Source organism: Wyeomyia smithii, chromosome 2, assembly GCF_029784165.1.
Source record: "Wyeomyia smithii strain HCP4-BCI-WySm-NY-G18 chromosome 2, ASM2978416v1, whole genome shotgun sequence".
NCBI lineage: Eukaryota > Metazoa > Arthropoda > Insecta > Diptera > Culicidae > Wyeomyia > Wyeomyia smithii.
This window is the reverse complement of record NC_073695.1, coordinates 38,711,281-38,732,179: the sequence shown is the minus strand read 5'-3', so window position 1 is coordinate 38,732,179 and position 20,899 is coordinate 38,711,281. Positions and strand designations below refer to the sequence as shown.

Here is a 20,899-nt window from a genome sequence, read left to right as displayed (position 1 = left end):
TATACAATCATGCTGATATAGTGAAGGCAATACAGCGGGGTAGGCTTCAGTGGGCTAGACATTTAGCCAGAATGCCTGACGAGAGAGCCGCCAAAACTATCTTCAGTAGAGAACCAGGAAGAGGCCGTCGACTCCGTGGTAGGCCCTGCACGCGGTGGATGTGCGCGGTGGAAGAAGATGCACGATCTGCTGGTGTACGAGGAGACTGGAGAACGGCTGCCCAAGACAGAAGAAGCTGGACATCTCTAATTCGTTCGGCCCTAGACCGGTGAACGGTCCATTAGCCAAAAAAGTAAAGTAAAAGTAAGAATGGTTTAAATTGTATTGAATGTTGCATTGGGTTTGAAATTAGATTTAGTATTCCAGTTAATATGGTTTACTGAACCATATTGCTAAATAAGATTTAGTTTGAATTTGAATGTAATTTAAGCAGTGGCAAACTCCGCCAGTTTGGAATTGGTTAGTAAAACGATGTCGTTTAGAGGATTGGCCTTTGGAGGGCTAATCATCAAATTTGCGCTATGTATAAAAGTAATGTTCACTATAAATCTTTTTCTTAATTTCATTTCAAATCCAACTCTAAATGTAATCTCAAATCTTGGAATAGAATCCAATCCTCAATTCAAACCAGAATAAAGACTCAGTTTTAATGCCAAATGCAAATTCTATCTCACCACAGCATAGTCGCAGTGGTTCAGTCTCCCAAAAAAAAAAAGTTAGTTGAATGATTGCCCAATTTCAAATCAAATCTCAGAACCAAGTACCATTTATAATCCACTCCCGCGCTTAAATTTCATTCTCAGCTCAACTCTAAACCCAATTTCATATCCGGTGCCGAAGCCCAAATCCAATCACAATTTCAATTGAATGTTCAATTCTAAATGCACAACCCTAATTCCAGCCCAAAAGTACTCCAATGAAGTTCCAAACCCATCCGCAAGTTTAAAATCGCAAACTCAATTCCATTCCAAGTTCAAACGCAAATTGAATTTACAACTTTGATTTGTCATTTTTAAATCTAAAATCAATTTCAATTCCAAATCCAATATAACAATAAGCTCATGAAGTTTAAAACCCAAATCCAAACCAAATATCGAATCAATCTCAATCCAACACCAGAAAAAAAAGTTTCTAATCGAATCCTAAATTGATTCCTAAATTTTTACCCGCTGGCTGTAATTGTTTAAAATCACCAAACATAGAATTTTCTGCGGAATCTACAAGAAATAATGTATTTAATACAGTGAACTCATCTTTTACTGCATAAATTAGTACTAAAATCAATTGAGCGATCACTAAAAACAACATGATTGAAAAACAATTGGAAGCGGTATTTCCAACAATCGAGAATTACATAAAATATTCTTTAGCCTGTTTCAAATAAGAGAATGAATTACATATTTAGGGTTTTATAAAAGAATGAAATACATATTTAAAGTTTTGTGGTAAACTGTGGTGAATGAAAGAAATTAAATTAATCGAAAAGTATAAAGCGATATTTCTGAGTTTATATTTAAAAGAGTATAAATTGTTGATAAGGTTAAAGATTTAAAATGAGATTGGATTTACCATTGTATTGGAGATTGGATTCAGAACAGTGTTTGAAACTGGATAATGGATGATTCGGGATTCGATTTAGGTTTGCGTTTTTCACTTCATTTATAATTATATTTTTATGGTTGGATTTTAGTTTAGAATGAATTTTGTTTAGAATTAGATTTTGGATTTGTGCGAGATTAGGTATGGATTGGATTTAAATGAGATTTGGATTTCAATCAATTTTAGTTATATATGGTATGAACATCATTAAATTTATTTGGATTCAGTATTGGGTTCGGAATTAAATATTATATAAGAATTTGGCATATATTTGACGTTAAAATGGGATTTGACTTGACTTAGTTTTTATAAAAATAGGAACATGGTTCAATCAAAATTTAAAGAATTTATTTGATTTAGGTATATAATTTGGAATTAGATGACCGATTATACTTGAGATAGAATTTGTTACCGATTACTAGCGTGTTTTTGGAATACACAATTGTTTTTAAAACACACTTATATTTTTTTTGAAAATTGGACAATGGTTTTGTTGCGAGATTAAATTTGTTATTTAATAAATCATTGAGTTTCAGATTGGATTTTGAGAATTGATTCAGGAATTAGTTTGGGGTTCTGTCGTGGTCTAGATTCTGGAGTGGATCCAGCATTGTATATGTAATCAAATTAAGGATTGAATTTCGATCCAATTTTAGATCGATTTTAGGATATGAATTTTAATGGGAATTCACCTAAGATTCGAGCATTGGGCAAATTTTATCACATACCAATCGTAATTTCAAGTTTCTTTTTGTTTGACAATTCATTTTTTCTCATACCTCACGTTAGATACAGAAAAAAACTTCCCATTTGTGCGTGCACCAGTTAGTAACTTTGTGAGTGTGACCACGAGTCGTGAATTAATAAGTTTTTCCGGTCCATTACGGCTTAAAGTCTATTACAAAACTTGTTTACCATCTACTCACCGGTCATGGATGCAAATGTATTTTTTGAATGGAGTGGAATAATCAACCTGCTGTCATACTGTCGGCATCAGGCCCCCAGAAATCTACTGGACTGATGTGATTTATGATACCATCAGCAAACAACAATGGGTGCCATCACATGAACGGATCCCAAATAGGGGTATTCTTCGGAAGATTTCACCATATGTTAGGGTGGGATGTAATTTTAAAAAATATCTCTTATAGACTATCGAAAGATAATCTGTTGTTTACGAAAACACCTTTCAAAATTGTTTCAGGAAAATAAGCTTACGACTATACTCTATCATTCAAAGCACGGATGACGGCAAAGCTTCTCTCCATACCAAAGGTTTCGGTTGATTCCGGCAGACAAACAATTTTTTTCTATATTTCAAACCCATCATCTACTAATAGTATCTACATATGGTACGAAATATTTTCAGGGATAAAAAAAACATCACTATGCCTATCGTCAGGGGGAAAAAGAGGATCCCTCTACTCATAGTCCTACAGATAGGCCGGTCGGCAAGTGACATCCGCCTATCAGCCGGCCGTGATGCCGACTGGCGGCATTCTCGGTCCCGTATGGGCAATAAAAAACGTTATCCTTCTGGTTGGTAGTGCGGTATAAGAGGAAGCAACTTTTAAAAGCACATCTTTACACTCTAACTAGCATACTGTACACAGCAAGGATGTAGAGCAGGTCTCATCCAGCGCAAGCAACCTTTAAAAGCTTACCCTGTCTACGCTACTGCTGCTACGTATAGAAGCATAATAATACTAGACTAGGATAGAAGGGGTCTGCAGAGAAATATATTTCTATAGAAGCACACTCTGTTGAATGAAGATAAAAAACAGCTATTTGGGGAAAAACCAGAAGGTGGATAGCTTGAAGCTGCGGTTGAAGCAGGTCCGGTTTCCCAACACGCTGAATTGCTACAAATTTTCCTGCTTATGCGGGTAGGATTAGTCACCAGCAGCGCCAAGCGAAGCTCTCGGGGCCATAGGAATTAGCGGGCGAGAGCTGAAGCGTTTTTTCGTTTCTCTCGTGGTTAGTAATAGTAGTGATAATACCTGTACGTTTCGTCCCAGGGCCGGAAGTTCTTGTTGTCGTATCCATAACCACCGCGATTGCGATCATCATAGCCAGCACCGTATCCACCGGATGATCCGTAATAGCGATCTATAATGGACAGAATTAGAGCGAAATGAGGTCAACCGTTGAATACGCGCAACCAAATCGATCAGTTCTAACCGCGATTGTAATTGGTGCCAGCGGGAGTTTGTCGGCCGCCACCACGGGCAAGCATCATGTAGTGTTCAAATAGCGGATCGAGATTATCGTAACCATTACCCCGGTAGCCTGGGTAGCCGCCGCCTCCCATCCGCATGCCCATATCGGTCGGGTAGTAACCTGGTGCGCCTCCGCCTGCCCTGTTGTCATAGTAATCCCGGGTCGACATCGGATAGTATCGGTCATCGTTGCGCTTCATGAAGCGATCGTCGTATCTGCGGGAAAAGAGAAATTATCATTAGCGCCGCGAAATGCATGGATGATGGAGTAATTCAGCATTCATTTACTTATTACTTAGTTGGTCAGTAATCGTTTATACAAAGTCACAAATTTCACTGTTAGAAAATGTTTCAAAATAGTGTATTCTACCCTCATTCCATTGTAAAAAAGTAGGAGGGTGGTATTCAAGACACGACCGCATGTCGTTGACTACCGTATTCTTAAAAAAAAAATATTCCATTGAAGCAAATAGTAGAGGGAATTGCAACGCTTCTTTTACAAAACTTCTGAAACAAAATTTCGAGTTTCCAAAAAGTACCAGTTTCCGATTATTCTCGTCCAGAATTCCAGCCATTTTAGTATTTTGCAGTAGCCATTTATTACTAACAGCCACCAGCATAACCGGTGAAACCGGCACGAGATAACCGGTACTATTTTGTCTTTCCTCCTTTCAGCTGCTAACACCTAGCGCTGTCGTGAAATTAACATCAACATAAACATGCATTTTTGCAAGGTTTTTTCCGCTAGCAACAGCAATTGTAAAACATAAAATTCAACTAACCGCTTCTATTATAAAACTGCTAGGCACCAAAAGGTGCCAGTTGCCGATTTCTTGTTTACTGGTTTCCGTCCAGAATTCCAGCCATTTTAGTATTTTGCAGTAGCCACCAGCATCACGGGTCAAACCGGCACGAGATGACCGGTACTATTTTGTTTTTCCTCCTTTTAGCTGCTAACACCGAGCGTCCGTATGTACCCGGTACGGTTTAATAATGAAACTGATGGGGTGAAATGTTCGAACGATACGTTTTATACCAAGGCTTCGTCAGATAATTAGAAAAAGGGAGGGGCTACATAGATGATGGAATGGTAGAGACAAATGTTTCTTGAAAGCTGCGCCGGCCGCTGTCGTAATATTAACACCAACACAAACATGCATTTTTGCAAGGTTTTTTCCGCTAGCAGCAGCATTTGGTAAAACAGAAAATTCAATTAGCCGCTTCTGTACCAAAATTTCGAGGCACCAAAAGGTGCCAGTTGCCGATTATAGTTTCCTGGTTAGTCCGTCCAGAATTCCAGCCATTTAAGTGTTTTGCAGTAGCCATTTACTACTAAAGCCACCAGCATTACGGGTGAAACCGGCACGAGATGACCGGTACTATTTTGTATTTCCTCCTTTCAGCTGCTATCACCTAGCGTCCGCATGTCACTGGTGCGGTTTTGGAATCAGAATGATGGGGCGCCGGCCGCTGTCGTAAAATTACCACCAACAAAAAGATGCATATTTGCAAGGTTTTTTCCGCTAGCAGCAGCATAAACATCGGAAACAGAAAGTGACAACAACAATAACAACAAAGTCAGATCGATTGTATCCGTTAGTGTCGACTGTGCTTGGGAAGAGAGGTAGTGATTGGCTGCGCGGTATGATTTAGACAACCGATATTAATTACCAATTTTTCAATAGTGTATCTCAAACAATAGTTTGTTTTTGTTACATAAAGTTAACCGTAAAAGAATTTCTGATCGATTGATGCCAAAACCTCGAAAATCTGATTATAGATGACTGCAAAATAAGCGCTCAAAACCTGACCACTTTTCTCTGGTTTTCCCTGGTTGAATTACTAGATTTTCAAATTCAGGGGCCTAACTTCGATATAGACGTTAGTCAACGTCAAAAATTCTTATTATTGACCCTATCCCGGCGAAGAGAAATCAGTTTTTACCTTAAAAAGTAAACTTCAAAATCTTATTACTCATCAACTATGTGTACACTTGACACAAACTGTATTGTATAATAAAGATCAATCTGTTCTCTAACCATACTCAATAGTTTCATAGTGAAAATTATCAAGTACAATTGTAAAACTCAAATCAAACTTTGAATGTCAGGTAATGATATACGGCATCACCCGCCGAATGGGAATGGGTTAACTTGAATTTAACAGCAAAATTTTGCGTTTTAAAGAGGCTCTCTTCAGTACTTTTACTTTTTTCGCAATGTATCCTTCAAGGTGGATAGCTCTTTAAACCTTCAGAGAAATGTGATGGACAGCTGACAACTGATGCATGCCAAGTGAGAGATAATAGAAACCCAATGACTAATTTTGAATGACGGATAAAGCTTGAATGATGAGAGAAGGATGATGAATGGCGAATATTTTTACGCATCAGTATTTATTTTTCTGCTCTCATATTTCAATCCTCAACAACCGTATGTGAAAAAACAGTGGCTTTTGTAGAAATTTACTCCTTAGTAGGATTCTGAACTATGCATTCTAGTTCCTGAGATTTGATGTTTTTCTTTTTTGAATCCATGGCATGTACAGAAGGGCGTTCCAAAATTTTCTTCGGAGGTAGCTCTATGAAATGATAATAATTTTTCATGAAACCTAATCCTTTTATATTTTTTGCAGGATCCTCTGGGTCCAAACTACGAGAAAAAAAATTGTTTCAGTTTGTTTATTGTCAATGTATATTCCTGAAAAAAATTCTATCCATTGAAAAGGAAATTTTTCAAGTCCAATCTGTCATTCAATCAACAAAAGTGGGTAACAAGCCGAATCCTTCGCCAACTGAACACCGTCGAAAGATGGGAGTGACTCTTGAATAACGTGATTTTGAGTTATACGTGATTTTCTGTGGAGAAATAAATTGCATTTTATGTTTTCCTATGCCAAAATGTTTATTTGCGGTATCAGATAGTAATATAAATTCAACTAAACTCATTTTTTTAACTCGAAAGCAAAAACAGTACTAATAGCCGAGGTCAGATAAAAAAATAATACAATAAACAATATCAAGTTTAGTAAAGAGGACAATGTATGTAATTTTACGAGAATGCGAAAAATTAACAAGGGCAGAAAGTGTGACTCAAACTTAGAAAAAAAAATCTTTGCCAGACGGGACTCGAGCGTGTTTTGGCCACGCTCCGGGTCTGCAGGCTGTACTTAGGGTATCTTCCGAAGCTCCATGTTAGCCTGGTATTTTTAAATGAAAACGTTGACTCGAAGAGGAAGATGGTACAAAACTTGAAAAAGAAAAACAATAAAAACGACATTTCAAGAGTGAACAAATTTTCGTATGTGAAGAATTTAGAGGATCACATCACGGAGAAGTCATTACAGTTTTTACAGCTAGATAGATTTTTTAAACTAGGAAGATCCCAAGACCTGGATAGAGAGAAATTATTATCAGTTATCAATAACCCTGCAGAACGTACCCTTGGAGTAGCAGGAAATTATAACGAATTTGGTTGTAGCAGAAAACCACAAAATTTAAACTAATTCACCAAACGTTTAATTGTTGGTTACCTAACTTTTTTTTTATCTGACCATAGTTATTGTTACAGTTTTTGCTTTTGAATTTTAAAAATCACGTTTAGCTGAATTTGTCATACTATCTGATACGGCAAATAAACATATTAGTGTGAAAAACATAGAATGCAATTTTTTATTTCACAGTAAATCACGAAAAACTCAAAATCACGTTATGTTGGAGCCATGCAGACTTTGACAAAGTTTTTCTCCATAAAATATATAAAATATATAAAATATATAAATTATATATTATATATATATATATATTATTATATTATATAATATAATAATTTATATTTATATTATATTATATAATAATCATATATATATATATATATATATATATATATATATATATATATATATATATATATATATATATATATATATATATATATATATATTTTGATGATATTCAGTTGGTGATAGCATTCGGCTTGATACCCACTTTTATCGATTAAATGTCAAAATATACTTGAAAAATTTCATTTCCGGAGGATAGATTATTTTTTTGAGAAAATAAATTGATGATTAACAAACCGAATCAATTTTTTTGCTTATAGTTGAGCTCTCAAGGAATCCGCAAAAAATATAAATGGATTAGGTATCTTGGAAAATAAATTCCTAGACATGTTTTTTGGATTAAACATTCCAGAACAACCGCTTTTTACAAAAAAGTCATCATCATCAGTCAACATCATTTTCTATAGCTGCCTCCGAAGAAAAGTTTATTCTTAACACCATTTCCCATCATATAGATGGATACCCCAGGATTTCACCCTTGGTGCACCCTAATGTACAGTCATACCTCGATACAAACTTTTTTTCCTAACCCTCTAGTGCCCAAGTTAATTACTAGACGGGCTTTGGAAAAATCACTATGAATCATAATAAACACTTTTCAAGTATTTATTGAAGCTTTTTAGAGGTTTGACTGAAGCCCGCCAAAAGGCGGCATTGGGCACTAGAGGGTTAAGTTATATCGAATTAGGTTGTATCGAAGTATAAACAAATTGTTTTCATTGATGCAAAATTGTTGATTGTTACTCAAAGGTTGCCAAAGGACTTTAACATGGGTTTATTCTCAGGCTCTCTACTACATACCCTTCCTTCAAGCTGAATTCTATAGTACCCTTGCTGACTTTCATCCTAACAAAAAAGTCCCTCTTATAATAAAACTGTTCTGAGTAACTTATAATAGTTCTCTTTAGAGAATTGTATTTATGACGCGGTCTTGGCTGGAGGAACGAGGTTTCGATAAGACTCCTTCCTCTTGACAAAAATATAAGTCCTACTAATAATAAACCTGCCCAGAGGTGTAGCATTGAGTGCATCTTCAGGAAATTGTGATTGTGACGCGGTGTTGCTAGGAGGAACGAGGCTCGATAAGACTCCTTCCTCTTGCCAAAATAAGTCCATCTTATAATAAAACTGAAGGATTAGAATATTTACCCTCTACAGGGAATTGTAATTGGCGATATTGGCACGAGGAACGAGGTTTCGATAAGACTCCTTCCTCTTGACATAATAAGTCCCTCTTAGAATAAACCTGGCCAGAGAGGAACGTTAGGTGTAGCCTCAGTTCAGGGAATTGTAATTTGGCGATATTGGTAGGATAGAAAGAGGCTCGGTATAGTAAAGCAGTAAGCTTGAAATGAAAGGGTAAACTCTCACACACAAGCACGGATACAAATGAAAAAGCGTATCATTCACTGCAATAGTGATACTGCCAATAATAAAAAAGTGCGGAGTTCAGAAAACACCTGGGCAATATCACAATAGATCAAAATGTCTCTGGTCGCAGTGATGAGTCCACACAGAGGAAAAAATCACCAACCATTTCTAGTTTTTAATGTAACATGGGGAACTTTGAATTAATTTCAAGGCTTTTCCAGAATTGGGGATAACCAATTTTTAGACTCTGATTTATGGTTTCCGGACTCTAGAGTTTGAGTTTTAAGTTTCTAGTTCCTGATTGTGGATTGAATTTTTAGATTTTAAATTTGAATTTGAACTTCTTAATCTAACAGCCACAAATTGGCAAAGGTGCAGTCCCCTAGATGTGGAGTGCAGATTTATTATTTTTGATTCCGGATTTTAGAGCTTGAAATATGAAATTTTTATTGCAAAGTAAGACTGTGATTCGCAGAACTAATTTTAAGTCTTGGTATGTTCCGTTCATACATTTCAAATCTGAAAAAGATTTTTTTGCTGAGGTACAATATTTGATTTAAACTTTTACTGTTTTCATAGGATATCGTACTACTTCAGAAGCGGTTTTCTTTGACAGGTTTTGCATCAGAATGCTGTCGAAAATCCGTTGAAATGAACCGCTGCCCTAATAATCCGAAAACCTATGCAAACTGGTGCTCTCAAGAAGTATTCTGATTTTGTAATTTATTTTTTATAAATTCTATTTTGATTTTCAGCTACAGCTGAATAATTTGTTTTATGTACTGCAACATATATTTAGGGTTCAGGATTCTTCACTGTCGTTGGTGGATTCTGAATATTATGTATTAGAATCAGTATTTCTGGATTTAAGCTTTCTTTACACGTGAACTCGGCAGTTGAGAAGCAGAATATGGAGGTCAGGATTTAAATACTAGATTCTGATCCTGCAAAAGTGGAAATGAATATCTTCATTTAGTTGTTAACGAAAGTTGGATTCAAAAATATTTAAGAGCCAGTTCGCGAGAGGCGCAACCGCGTGATGTTTTGGTGTTCTCCGATTAGGCTGAAATTTTCGGCGTTTGTTTGTCTATTCAAGGTAGGAAGTTTTGCAAAATTTCTATTTTTTTCATTGAGGTTAAGTTGGGTAAAACGGCCTTTGAAAATGATATGTCCAAAAACGTCCGAATACTTAAAAGTGCAACAACTCCTGCTAGACTTGATGGATTTTTCTGAAAATTTGTGTTATTATTCTACACTAAGAGTACTTTAAAACGCTTGGCCACAATATATGGCAAAGAGGTAACATGACGAAAAAAATGCATTATTCTTTTAAAAATTGTCAATTTTCAGGGTCATTCTACTCTTCTCAACATCGCTAGAAAAAATATCTGAATATATCATTTTGTAGAGCAACTCAAGAACTTTAATGTCATGTATAAGCCAAGTGTGCCAAATGGGGTAAAACGGCCCTAGAAGGTTTTTTCAAAAAACCGTCAAAATCACTATATTTCAAGCTAGATTTAATAGATTTTTCTGAAAATTTGGACAATCACTCTACCTTACCAGAACTAAAGTATTACCAGGTAAAGTATTACCAGAAGATACGCCATTAGGTTTCGAAAAATGCCGTCAAAATCACCAAAACTGCAAGAGCTCGGGTTAGACTTGACAGATTTACTAAAAATTTAGTTCATCACTCTAGTTAAATACGAACCCTTAGGCAAGATGACAAAAGTGACAAATAGATTTACATGACGAAAAAAATTTTCTTGGAAAATACTTGGCGATTTTCGGGGTGCTATTTTCTCTACTGGAAACAGTACAGAACCCGAAGTTAGCATTTTATAAAACAACTAAAGAGCTTTTATTTGATATCAAATCCAGATGCATCATTTGGAAACTGACTAAAGATGACTGAAATTTCTCTTGATTTTTTCACTAGGTTTCAAGAAAAGCATCAAACAATGTAGAAGATATCTTCGATATGACTTTTCCAAAAATAAATAATCGAGTAAGAATACCCCCCGTAAAAGAAGGAGAGTCAGGTAAAGACAAATTGTTATTGTATCTTTGAGTATCAACTACACTCTTGATATTACATTAAACTGTTTTCATAAAAGTTAATCTAACGTCGAGAAGAACCTATTTTAGTATTGTAGGGGCATTGGGGCAAAATTGATATGTTGTTTACATTTTTCGTGGATCAGACACCAACCAATCGATTCCTGAGACTTCTCTACTCAATATAAGACATAATTTGACTACCACTTTTAGATATTAGCGCATTACCAATAACGCTCAGACATACTCGATATTATTTTGCTTTGTGAAATATACTAAAACTATGCCAAAACCGGTTCCGTAGAAGATGCTATTATGTGGACAAACTCTTAGATTTTTTATACTTAGTCTTAAAACAAAATGTCGTCAAAAAACATCGAAAATTTTCGATTTCTTAAAAATTCAAAATGGCGCCGTTGTTGCCCTTTAAGTTGAAATATGTTCAAACTCGGGGGAGTTTGGTTTTGCATCAAAATACACAAAAAATTTATATAAAAACCAAGTCAGAAATAAGTCCATTTTTGTTGCACAGTGTTATTTATCGTTGCATTTTCAGGCACCCGTCTACCTTTATAACAAATCTTTGACAGCAAATTATTGTCGGAGTCTGTCGGAGTGATACGAATGTGACAGATGAACGATAAATATCAAAATATGCAGTCAAATCCCTCTATAGCGACACTTTTTATATAACAAATCTCGCTATAGCGACATTTTCAACAGTCCCTTCTGTTTTATACTAAAATTCTTCGTTTTATTGCGACATTTCGCTATCACGACCTTCCTCTATAACGGCATACCAAAACTAAAGCTTGTCATTCTTTATTGCGACAATAGTACAGTCGAATCTCTCTATAACGACATTGCTGAATCTATAACGACATTCTCAACGGTACGTTGTGTTATACATATGCAAACATTCTTCGTGTTATTGCGACATTTCGCTATAATGACAGTCCCTTGCGATTTCGCTATAAAGGGATTCGACTTTATCTACCAATATCGTATAATATTACCGAAATATTTCTCTTAAAAATAAAGTTGTCTAGCCCCTAGATATAGGCAGTATCTTAATGATTATTGTGACAGCGTGACAGGAATCCAAGACAACTATATTCTAATAATGACTAGTTCGGCACTTTGACAATAAATTTATGCCTATCTTTTGATTAGGGTTTCCACCTCTCCGGGTCTCACCCGAATTCTCCGAGTTTGGGAAGTGATCTCAGGGTCTCCGGGTGAACGCGAATTTTCTCCGGGCCTGGCAGGTAGTTTCCGGGTCTCCGGGTAGAAGCAAAATTTCTCTGAGCCAGCGAAATCATTTTCAATTCGCTCCGGAAACGGCATAAGTTCAAATGCACTTAATTGCCAAAAAAAAACTCAGAAATAAAGCAAAGTATCTCAAGAGTTTTCGGAATTTTTTAGGAATTTCGTCTCCCAGCTGGTCTCGATGTACGATGTTGGCCCAACAAGTCAGTCGTAGTATGTTCGAGTCCCAGCTCGGGAGAGACTGTTAGTGTCAGTAGGATCGTATTAAAACAAAAGTTCGAGTTCGAGTTTTGCTTTTTTGGCTTTGCTTTTGAGAATTTAATTCAAAGGAGATTTTATGGCTGTTCAGTTTACGGCGAATATTTATCATTTGAAGGCTTGCATACATGTCCGAGTTGACTGACAGTTCTGCTGTTTTCTCCGTAAATGCACAGCAAATAAATATCTTTTTTTTTTGTTTCAAATAAACATCTGGAATAAGTTACAAAAAAAAAAAAAATATAACACTGGTCGATAAAATCCAAAAAAAAACTTGCTCTACCGTTAAGAAACGTTGCCCTGAAAAGATAACAGCTTCTCAATCATCTTTGTGAATTTTCGTGTCCCTAATGAATGCTGAAGTGCATCAAGGCCGCACAGTTGTGCCGTGTCTAATAAATGTTGTGAAAAAAAAAGGCCGCACAGTAATTAATAGGTGGGTTCGCTGCTTCTACGTTGGTTTACTGGAAAACTCATTGAAATTTTTGAAAAAATTATCTTCGCTAAGGGTACCAAAACTCACAGGAATGGTCAAAAAGCTGTAATCTTCAATAATTCTCCAGTTTAAGGGCAAAACTTGTGTTTACCAGAGTAAACTTTCGTTTTTATCAAATTCGAAGTCTAGGGCAAAACTAATTTGCTTTATTTTCAATTTAGATTTGCGCTTCATTTGTAAACAGAGTCACGAACTATTCATTCTTATTGCGTTTTATGGCAAGATTAAAAGAATCCTTAGTTTGTTTACTCACCCCATCATCATGCCCATATAGTTCGGCCGCATCGAGTAGTACCCATCTCCTTCCCGATAGCTGGCCCGATCGTTGTACCCTTCCGGCCGGTAGTACCAGTTGCGATCGTCGTAAATCGACCCGTGGCCTCCATAGTAACCGTAAACTCCAAGTGGTCTTCCACCACCAACACCACCACCGCCGTACATACGCATTTCCCGATCGGAATAGCCAGTACCCCCACAGCCACCACACCTTTGATCCCGTCCGTACCGACCATACTCGTCCCTAGCGGCGCGATACAAGCTGCCAAACGTCGGACTGGAGGCCAATTGCTGTGACGACAGTGATGATGACGACGATGATGACATGCCACTACCACCGCCGCCGCCACCGCCACCAACGGTACTTTCGCCGGATAAGGCAGCACATGAAGCGGGTTGATGGAACAACGTCAACGAGGCCACCACTGCACAGGCGACGAGCTGTGAATTGAAAGAAGACATGATAATGGGAAAATTTTAGTATTAAATAAAGCTAATCGAGAGTTACTGAATGCCCGGGTGAATGAATAGATTGATTCAGCCTTCCCCCTCTCTCCTTGCATCCACCTGATTACAAGGTAGCAGCAGCACTTGACAAAACTGTCTGTGCACGGAGAAAATGCTATCCACTGGAATTAGCTTAACTCGATTTCGTTTAACAGTTAAATGGTTTATTCATCGCTTCTCACAACATACGGCCACAGGGTGGCCCTTCGGAACTTTGAATTATCAAACACAATCGGATCGAGTCGGTCAAAACTGGTGCCACCCAATTGCGAGCGATGGCAATTTCCCAATGCAATTACACTTCCAGCTTAGTGAGCATCGGCTCTCGGTTGGTTTTCAACAAATGCAGGTCAAAATAGTAACATGAGCGATTGTAATACGAATAATGCCTACCGAACCGTCCAGCAGCCGCGGTTGCTGTTACATCGCTCGACCGAGAACGTGATAAACAGGAAAAGCACACACCATGTGGAGAATGTGGGGGAGAATGAACATCGCAATAAATGAACGTCGCATTGAATTCCGACGATGCAATTACAGGTGCATTTAGTGAAAACTTTTCTTGCTTGATGGCTGCATTCTGTTGATGTTGATTCCGGTAGGGAAAGGTGTTGTCGTCTCTCCGGTCCGGTCCACCGCCGAGTGGGAAGAGGATTGACGTGCGAAGCAAAGCGAAAGTGCGAAAGCTGCTGCAGCCGAGCGGCTGTGATGCTTTTGGTGGTGGAGACGCTTGGTAGTCTGTACGCGATATATTGACACAATTTTCGATTGACCGGGAGGGAATGTGAATGGGAATGATAGTGATGTTTTGTGCATGCGTTATTGTATAGATATGAGAATGACAAAAGTTTGTTCGGTGTATGTGTGCACAGGAAAATAATTGCCTCAGATAATGAAAAAAGTGCAACTTGATGGTTGTCATTAGGTCAATGGGAAAATTACAGGTTGGAAGTTGGCCATTGCGATGGTGTAATAAAGGGTTAGTACTTGATGACGGTATGCATTTGATGGTTGGAAATTATGTTTAGTGTAATGGGAATAATGTTCAGGGCCATAAACATTATCACCGGTTTGTGAAATAAACATAGAATAAGCTGTTTTAATTTTTAACTTTTAGTGAAACTGTTAAAAGTTGAGTGAGTCGTATTAAATGCTTTTGAGGCGTGAAACGTATAGTTTAGGTCATTTTGAGATCTCTGGAATGGAAAATGCCAAAAAAGGAGGTTTTCCAATACAAACCTTCATACAAATTTGAAATGCAATTCAATAATCTTCTCCGAAAAACGAAAACTCCTAAATTGGAAAAGTTCCACCGCATGACCAATGACAGAGCAAACGTGTCGCTTTTAATTTTTCTCCAATAGACACAGTGTTTTCCCCGCAGACTTACCGACAAAAAACCGAATGATCAGCTCGGTATTCTGGCAGATTTTTTAACCATTACCGTTAATTCTAATTTGCGGGATTGTTTCCCCTGGCAGTGATTGCACTAAACTCGCTTCGAAAGTTGCTTAAGCAAGGTCGTAACCTCAAAGCACTCGTCTAATGAAATTGTATGTCGAAAATCAACTCAGTACCAACAGGCCTAATGTACGCTCCGGGATGGCTTGGTTAAAAATTAAATTATACGAATTTGTTAGCAGATTAGTTATACGATTTGAGCCTCCCGGATAATTAGGCCCATAGCGTTGATTACAAATATTAACTCATGCGAGAAATCAATTTCCTGAACGTTTTGCTACCGTGCGATTAAGTTTGCAATCGGCTTAGAAACGAGTCCATCCTTTCCCCTACTGCCACTGGTGTGTATGTGCTGCCTACGATAGAGCACCTTTCGAGAGGGAGCAATCACGACACATGAGAGTGTGACGACCACTTGGAGCTCCTTAATACCAGGAGTTCGTCATGCAAATGGCGTGCTGACATACGTTTACCGACTGAAACACGCTGCTGATAAAAGTTGTTATAATAGTACTGTGTTACTCCGCTTTGCGCTATGGGGTCGGAAAAGCTGGTGGTGGCGGTGTGCCGGTAAGATCAGATTATCCACATGCAATCCGTCCTACCATCGACCGACACCCCGAGCATCGGTCTGATGTTTCAGTGTGACCGCAAAGACTGAAGAGTCTCGAATGAACGTGTTTGAAGATCATTTCTTGGAAGTTCTTACAACAGATTTAATTAACGAGCGCACGAACTACACAATCTTACAGTACTAGTCCTCCTTTCGAAGCTTTTGTTGGGGCTGCTGTCAGCGTGTGTGAGCCCCGACGGCAAAAGTGGGGTAGGAGGTGGTTCGGCAACCGACTCGTTGCAACAATGTCGGTAGTGGAAACTTAGAATACCCTTAGTAGTGCTGCTCCCTGCTATACTCAGCAGGTGGTACGTTGTTTCAAACAAACAAAAAAACCGATGCGTATCCTCTAGGGAACAAACTCTAGGGAACTAATTTCATCACTTATTCAACATCAACCCCACACAGTAGCGCAGAACCTCTACGCGAATCGAGAGAAATGCTAGCTGCTTTGGGAAGATTGATGGAGATACCTTTATTCTTTGACGCGTCGGTCGCTGTCAGCGAAAATATTCGCTTCGCATTGTGCTGTGCAGTGGAATAAAAATGAATGCTTTTTTTTGAATATTTTTTAACCTGTTTATGAATTGTGTTGAAACGGTTGTATGCAAATGATAACAAAAAACTGCGGAAAATGTTTTCTACTTTTATAGCATTTATAGTATTCTAGGAGAAAAATCGAATGAGTAAAGCTTCTCTCGGAGGGAAGTTTCAACTCGAGAGGAATTTAAAATGAATATACACATTCAATTTATATTAGTTCGAATTCGAAAAAACGGAAAAATAAAACTAAATAGAGCTTAAAATATTTCTGAAGGTAAAACATTAGCAAAAAAAATCCTTAAATTCATGAGATATGAATTCAGCTCAAAATGTTAAAAATTGAAGAGAAATGATATGAACCCAGTTTTAGCTTAGAAATACAAATCATGATTCGAATTGTCGAAAAAAGTTGATTCTAAATTGAACTCAATATAGCGTGAAAAATTGTGGAAAACGCCTTAAAATACCAGAAATGGATGGAATGGAGCAAAACAATCTTATTCAAAAACGGTCCAAAATAGTAAGAAAAATATATACAAAATGCATATAAAGGCCAGCGAAGGTCAAATGAAAAGATTCTTCGAATTTGAGCCAAGAATGGCTAATAGCTTCGATTTAACAAGTAAAAATATAAACTTGAGCTCAAAGCACCTCAAATGCCCAAAAATTCGGGAAACTTTTCCGAAGATTTGAAAAAAAGAATATAAGGTGAATTTTTCACGAAAATCAATAAAAATGATTCATGATTCCAAATTATATAGACTTAGCAAAGAAACATGTTTGATTGTAGCCAAAAATTCCACCTTTGATCACGCCTTCCATCGCATGAGGAAGTAAAGCCGTTGGCGCCGGTCCGTTAATAAACGGGTCGTGAGTTAGGGTCCTGGGTGTGGAGTCACCTCCCTGGGCGTCGGTGATTGGCCACAACAGTGGCGGAAATAGACCGACGAAAAATAAGCGAGAATAAAAAAAAAAGTTCCTATCTGCTTTGATCGATTTTTTTATCGACCACTTTCATTCAACCACCACAACTCATTAAAAACCTATATTATAGACCGTTCCGATAATTATAAATACACTTACGATCAACCGTCATTTCAAATAACGTGCAGTATGCAACCAAACGTTGGTTGCGTCCTGGTGTTTACATCCAAAAGAAACAGATGCTGTCATTTTTTCTAACATTTAGTGTGAAATTTCGAAAATGCGTGGCATTTCTCCCGAGCAAAGAAAGCGAATTGTGCACAAATGGGGCACCGTGAGTGGTCTTTCTATAAGAAAATTAGCCAGAAAAGAAGGTATAAGTGTCGGAACAGTTCAAACCGCATTGCGGAAGTATTGTGAAGAGTGCACATTTACTGATGCCCCAAGACGTGGTAGAAAACCCGAGCCTGTTGATCCCACAATGGACAAAAAGGTTAAGGAATACTTCAAGCGGCATCCTTCAGTATCAGTACGAGATGTGGCGAGAAAGCTTGGATCCTCGGCGAGTAACGTTATGCGTGCCAAGGGAAGAATGGGTCTGCAGACCCGTCGGAAGCAGAAGCAGCCAAAACGAAATCCAAAACAAGCTGAATCTGTGAAACCGAGAGCTCGGAAGCTTTATGACAAACTTCTGACCAAAAAAATGGGGTGTGTTATCAAGGATGACGAAACCTACATAAAACTGGACTATAAGACTCTGCCAGGACCGCAATTTTATACATCACCTAAGGGAAAGGATGCCCCTGGACCAGTGAAAGCCATTTACACCGAAAAATTCGGCAAGAAGGTAATGGTTTGGCAGGCCATTTGTGAATGTGGGAAAATATCTCGTCCTTTCATTACGAATGACAAAATGAATGGTAAAATTTACGTGAAAGTGTGTTTGCAGAAAAGGTTGTTACCCATGGTTAAGCAGCATAACAATCCTCCAATCTTTTGGCCCGATCTTGCTTCCTGCCATCACTCTAAGGATGCACTAGGGTGGTATAAAACAAATAATGTCACATGTGTCCCAAAGGAGATGAATCCTCCAAACTGCCCTGAAATTCGCCCTATTGAAACTTTTTGGGCTTTGACCAAGGCAAAGGTGAGGAAATATGTCAAACCAGCGGACAATGTTGAAAAATTTAAAAAAGATTGGCTTGAAGTGGTAAAAATCGTCGGAGAACACACTGTGCAAAAGCTTAGGAGTAGTGTTAAGAGAAAAGTTAGAGAACTCGCGTATCCTACGAAAAATAATTCCATCTTGAATTGAAACTGGAAAGAAAACACTCATTATCTATATTTCAGAATAAAATGACCCGAAAAACCCTATATTTTTTGTTTTATTCAAGAAAGAAGATGTATTTATAATTTTCGGAACAGTCTATATTACAGGTTATTTACACAAGTTGATAGCGGAGGGATCCCGCTAGCCTTCTGAACAAAAACTATGCTTTTGAGAGGTACTAAAGCCGAACCATTACCAAAACGAAAAGACGCTCCGGAAAAACGATGAAAGCAGATAGGACCTTTTGAAATATTTATCTAGAATTGCACATAAAACGGGCAACCAGCTCTTTGCAACTCTTTGACTCTCTGCATAGATGTTACTATGGGCAAATGATGCCATTTTGTGCTCTTGGTTTAATTTTTTGGAACACGACTCATTTCTGGGAAGCTTTTAAAAAAATGCTATTTTGGGATGGTATTGATGATTACCGTAAACTGGGGTGACTTTGATGACTTTTTTGAATATATCTTAAATATTAAAAGAAGGTACTGAATATTAAATTGTTTGATATTTTTAAAATGAGTACTGGCAAGATCCAGTCACTACTTCAAAAGTTTAGCAACAGTTCCCTTACTAACACGCAGAGAATCCTGAGTAAGAATCCCCAGGATACCTTCAACTCGGTGACGGAATCGTGAAAGGTATCGCAAACACGATCCGGAGGAGGAAATGGCTGTCTTACTAGCGCAGTGTTGTGTTGGTGACATTTCTTAAACGCGTTCGTGTTCATGCGAAGAGTGTATTGTGTCTAAAGTTCATCGCAGGAACCTCTTCTCGAGTGCTACGCTGTACATATGCTTGTCGCGGATGGCCAGTTCTGCTGAGAGGCGGGAGCCGAGAGAGCGGCAACTGTAATCATGGAAACGGTTTGTTTGTGCTCGAGTGCGAGCGCGTTGGTGTGCTTGAATCATTGAATGCTGCTTCGGTGTCTAAGATAAGTGCATACATTTACAGACATGTTCATTTAACCTTCATTGAACCCTTGTGTGGAAAACCACACAAATGAATTTTGTTTTGATTTTTTTTCGAAAACTTCTCGATCGATTTTGATGAAATTTCTTGACAATTCCTAAACCATTAATCTTACACAAAATACATTTTCTCCAAGGGAAAAATATTTTTGGTTGATGAGATATTTAAAAACTTACGTGGTTTATCCTGGTGTGTGGATTTCCACACATACATCATTCGAATTTATTTTGGACAAGAAGCAACTTAATTTTGCCTCAAACATATTTTTTTCATTGAGTGCTTTCATACCTGAAGCTATAGGTACCAATTAATCCTGTTTCAAAAATCGAATAAGGTGTGTATGTGTGCGGAAGTATGTGTATGTGTGTTTATTTTCATTCATACGACCAACATATCTCGATTTTCTCAGCAACGGCTGAACCGATTCGATTGTTCTTAGTCGAGTTTGAAAGAGCTTAAAGTCTAGTTAGTTGATGGAAAATATCGTTTTGATCCGAAGGTTCATTGAAAAATGACGTAACAAAAGGTGATCAATTTATATGGAAACTGATAAACTAATTGATTTTTTTTTCAACAGTTTGACTGATTTTAGAAATGTATAAAGGTGCATTCTTGTAATTCGCATCAAAATCAAATCAATCAAAAGGCTACGTGGGACATGTGTAGAAGTATGTGTTTATTTGTTTCATCCCAGTGTGAGAATTTTCACACATATGGGTTACGAATACGCTAATGCTAAAAGTACCTATTTATTGTTTGCACAGCCTGGTTGAGCAGTGTTCAACATTTACACAGTTTTATGTCTACTGCAAGACAAGTATACTCGCACTTTTAGGTATATTGAAATAAATTTAGAATGGATCTCCCGAGATGGTCTAACAAGCCAGTCGTCGTGGGTTCGAGTCTCGGCTCGGGAGAAACTGTTAGTGTTAGTAGGATCGTAGCGCTAGCCCCGCAGTTGTTCGCAATTGTCCGGAATGTAGCACCAAGGCTTTGCTTACTTTGCTCAGCATAGATTTCAGAATATTCTTACGAACATTCCTAGCACCAAATTGCTTCATTTGGTCAAACCGATGTTAGGATTTTTTTTTGTTCAATTGCTCTCATAGCTTGTTTAATTGGTCTCATATCATGTAAACACGTTTTGTTTTGTAACT

General features: G+C 37.7%; 1 protein-coding gene across 5 annotated transcripts in view; it reads right to left on the bottom strand.

Moving 5' to 3' along the window:
* LOC129724993 (uncharacterized protein DDB_G0271670) overlaps nucleotides 1-20,899 on the bottom strand; it is an 82,496-nt gene that overhangs the window by 42,965 nt on the left and 18,632 nt on the right. For all 5 annotated transcript variants that reach the window (XM_055680339.1, XM_055680338.1, XM_055680341.1 and 2 more), the window contains exons 3-5: nucleotides 13,367-13,830; nucleotides 3,781-4,034; nucleotides 3,600-3,708 (exon numbers count right to left, since the gene is read on the bottom strand). In XM_055680339.1, coding sequence (XP_055536314.1) covers nucleotides 3,600-3,708; nucleotides 3,781-4,034; nucleotides 13,367-13,830 — 827 coding nt within the window. The remainder of the gene's footprint in view (nucleotides 1-3,599; nucleotides 3,709-3,780; nucleotides 4,035-13,366; nucleotides 13,831-20,899) is intronic.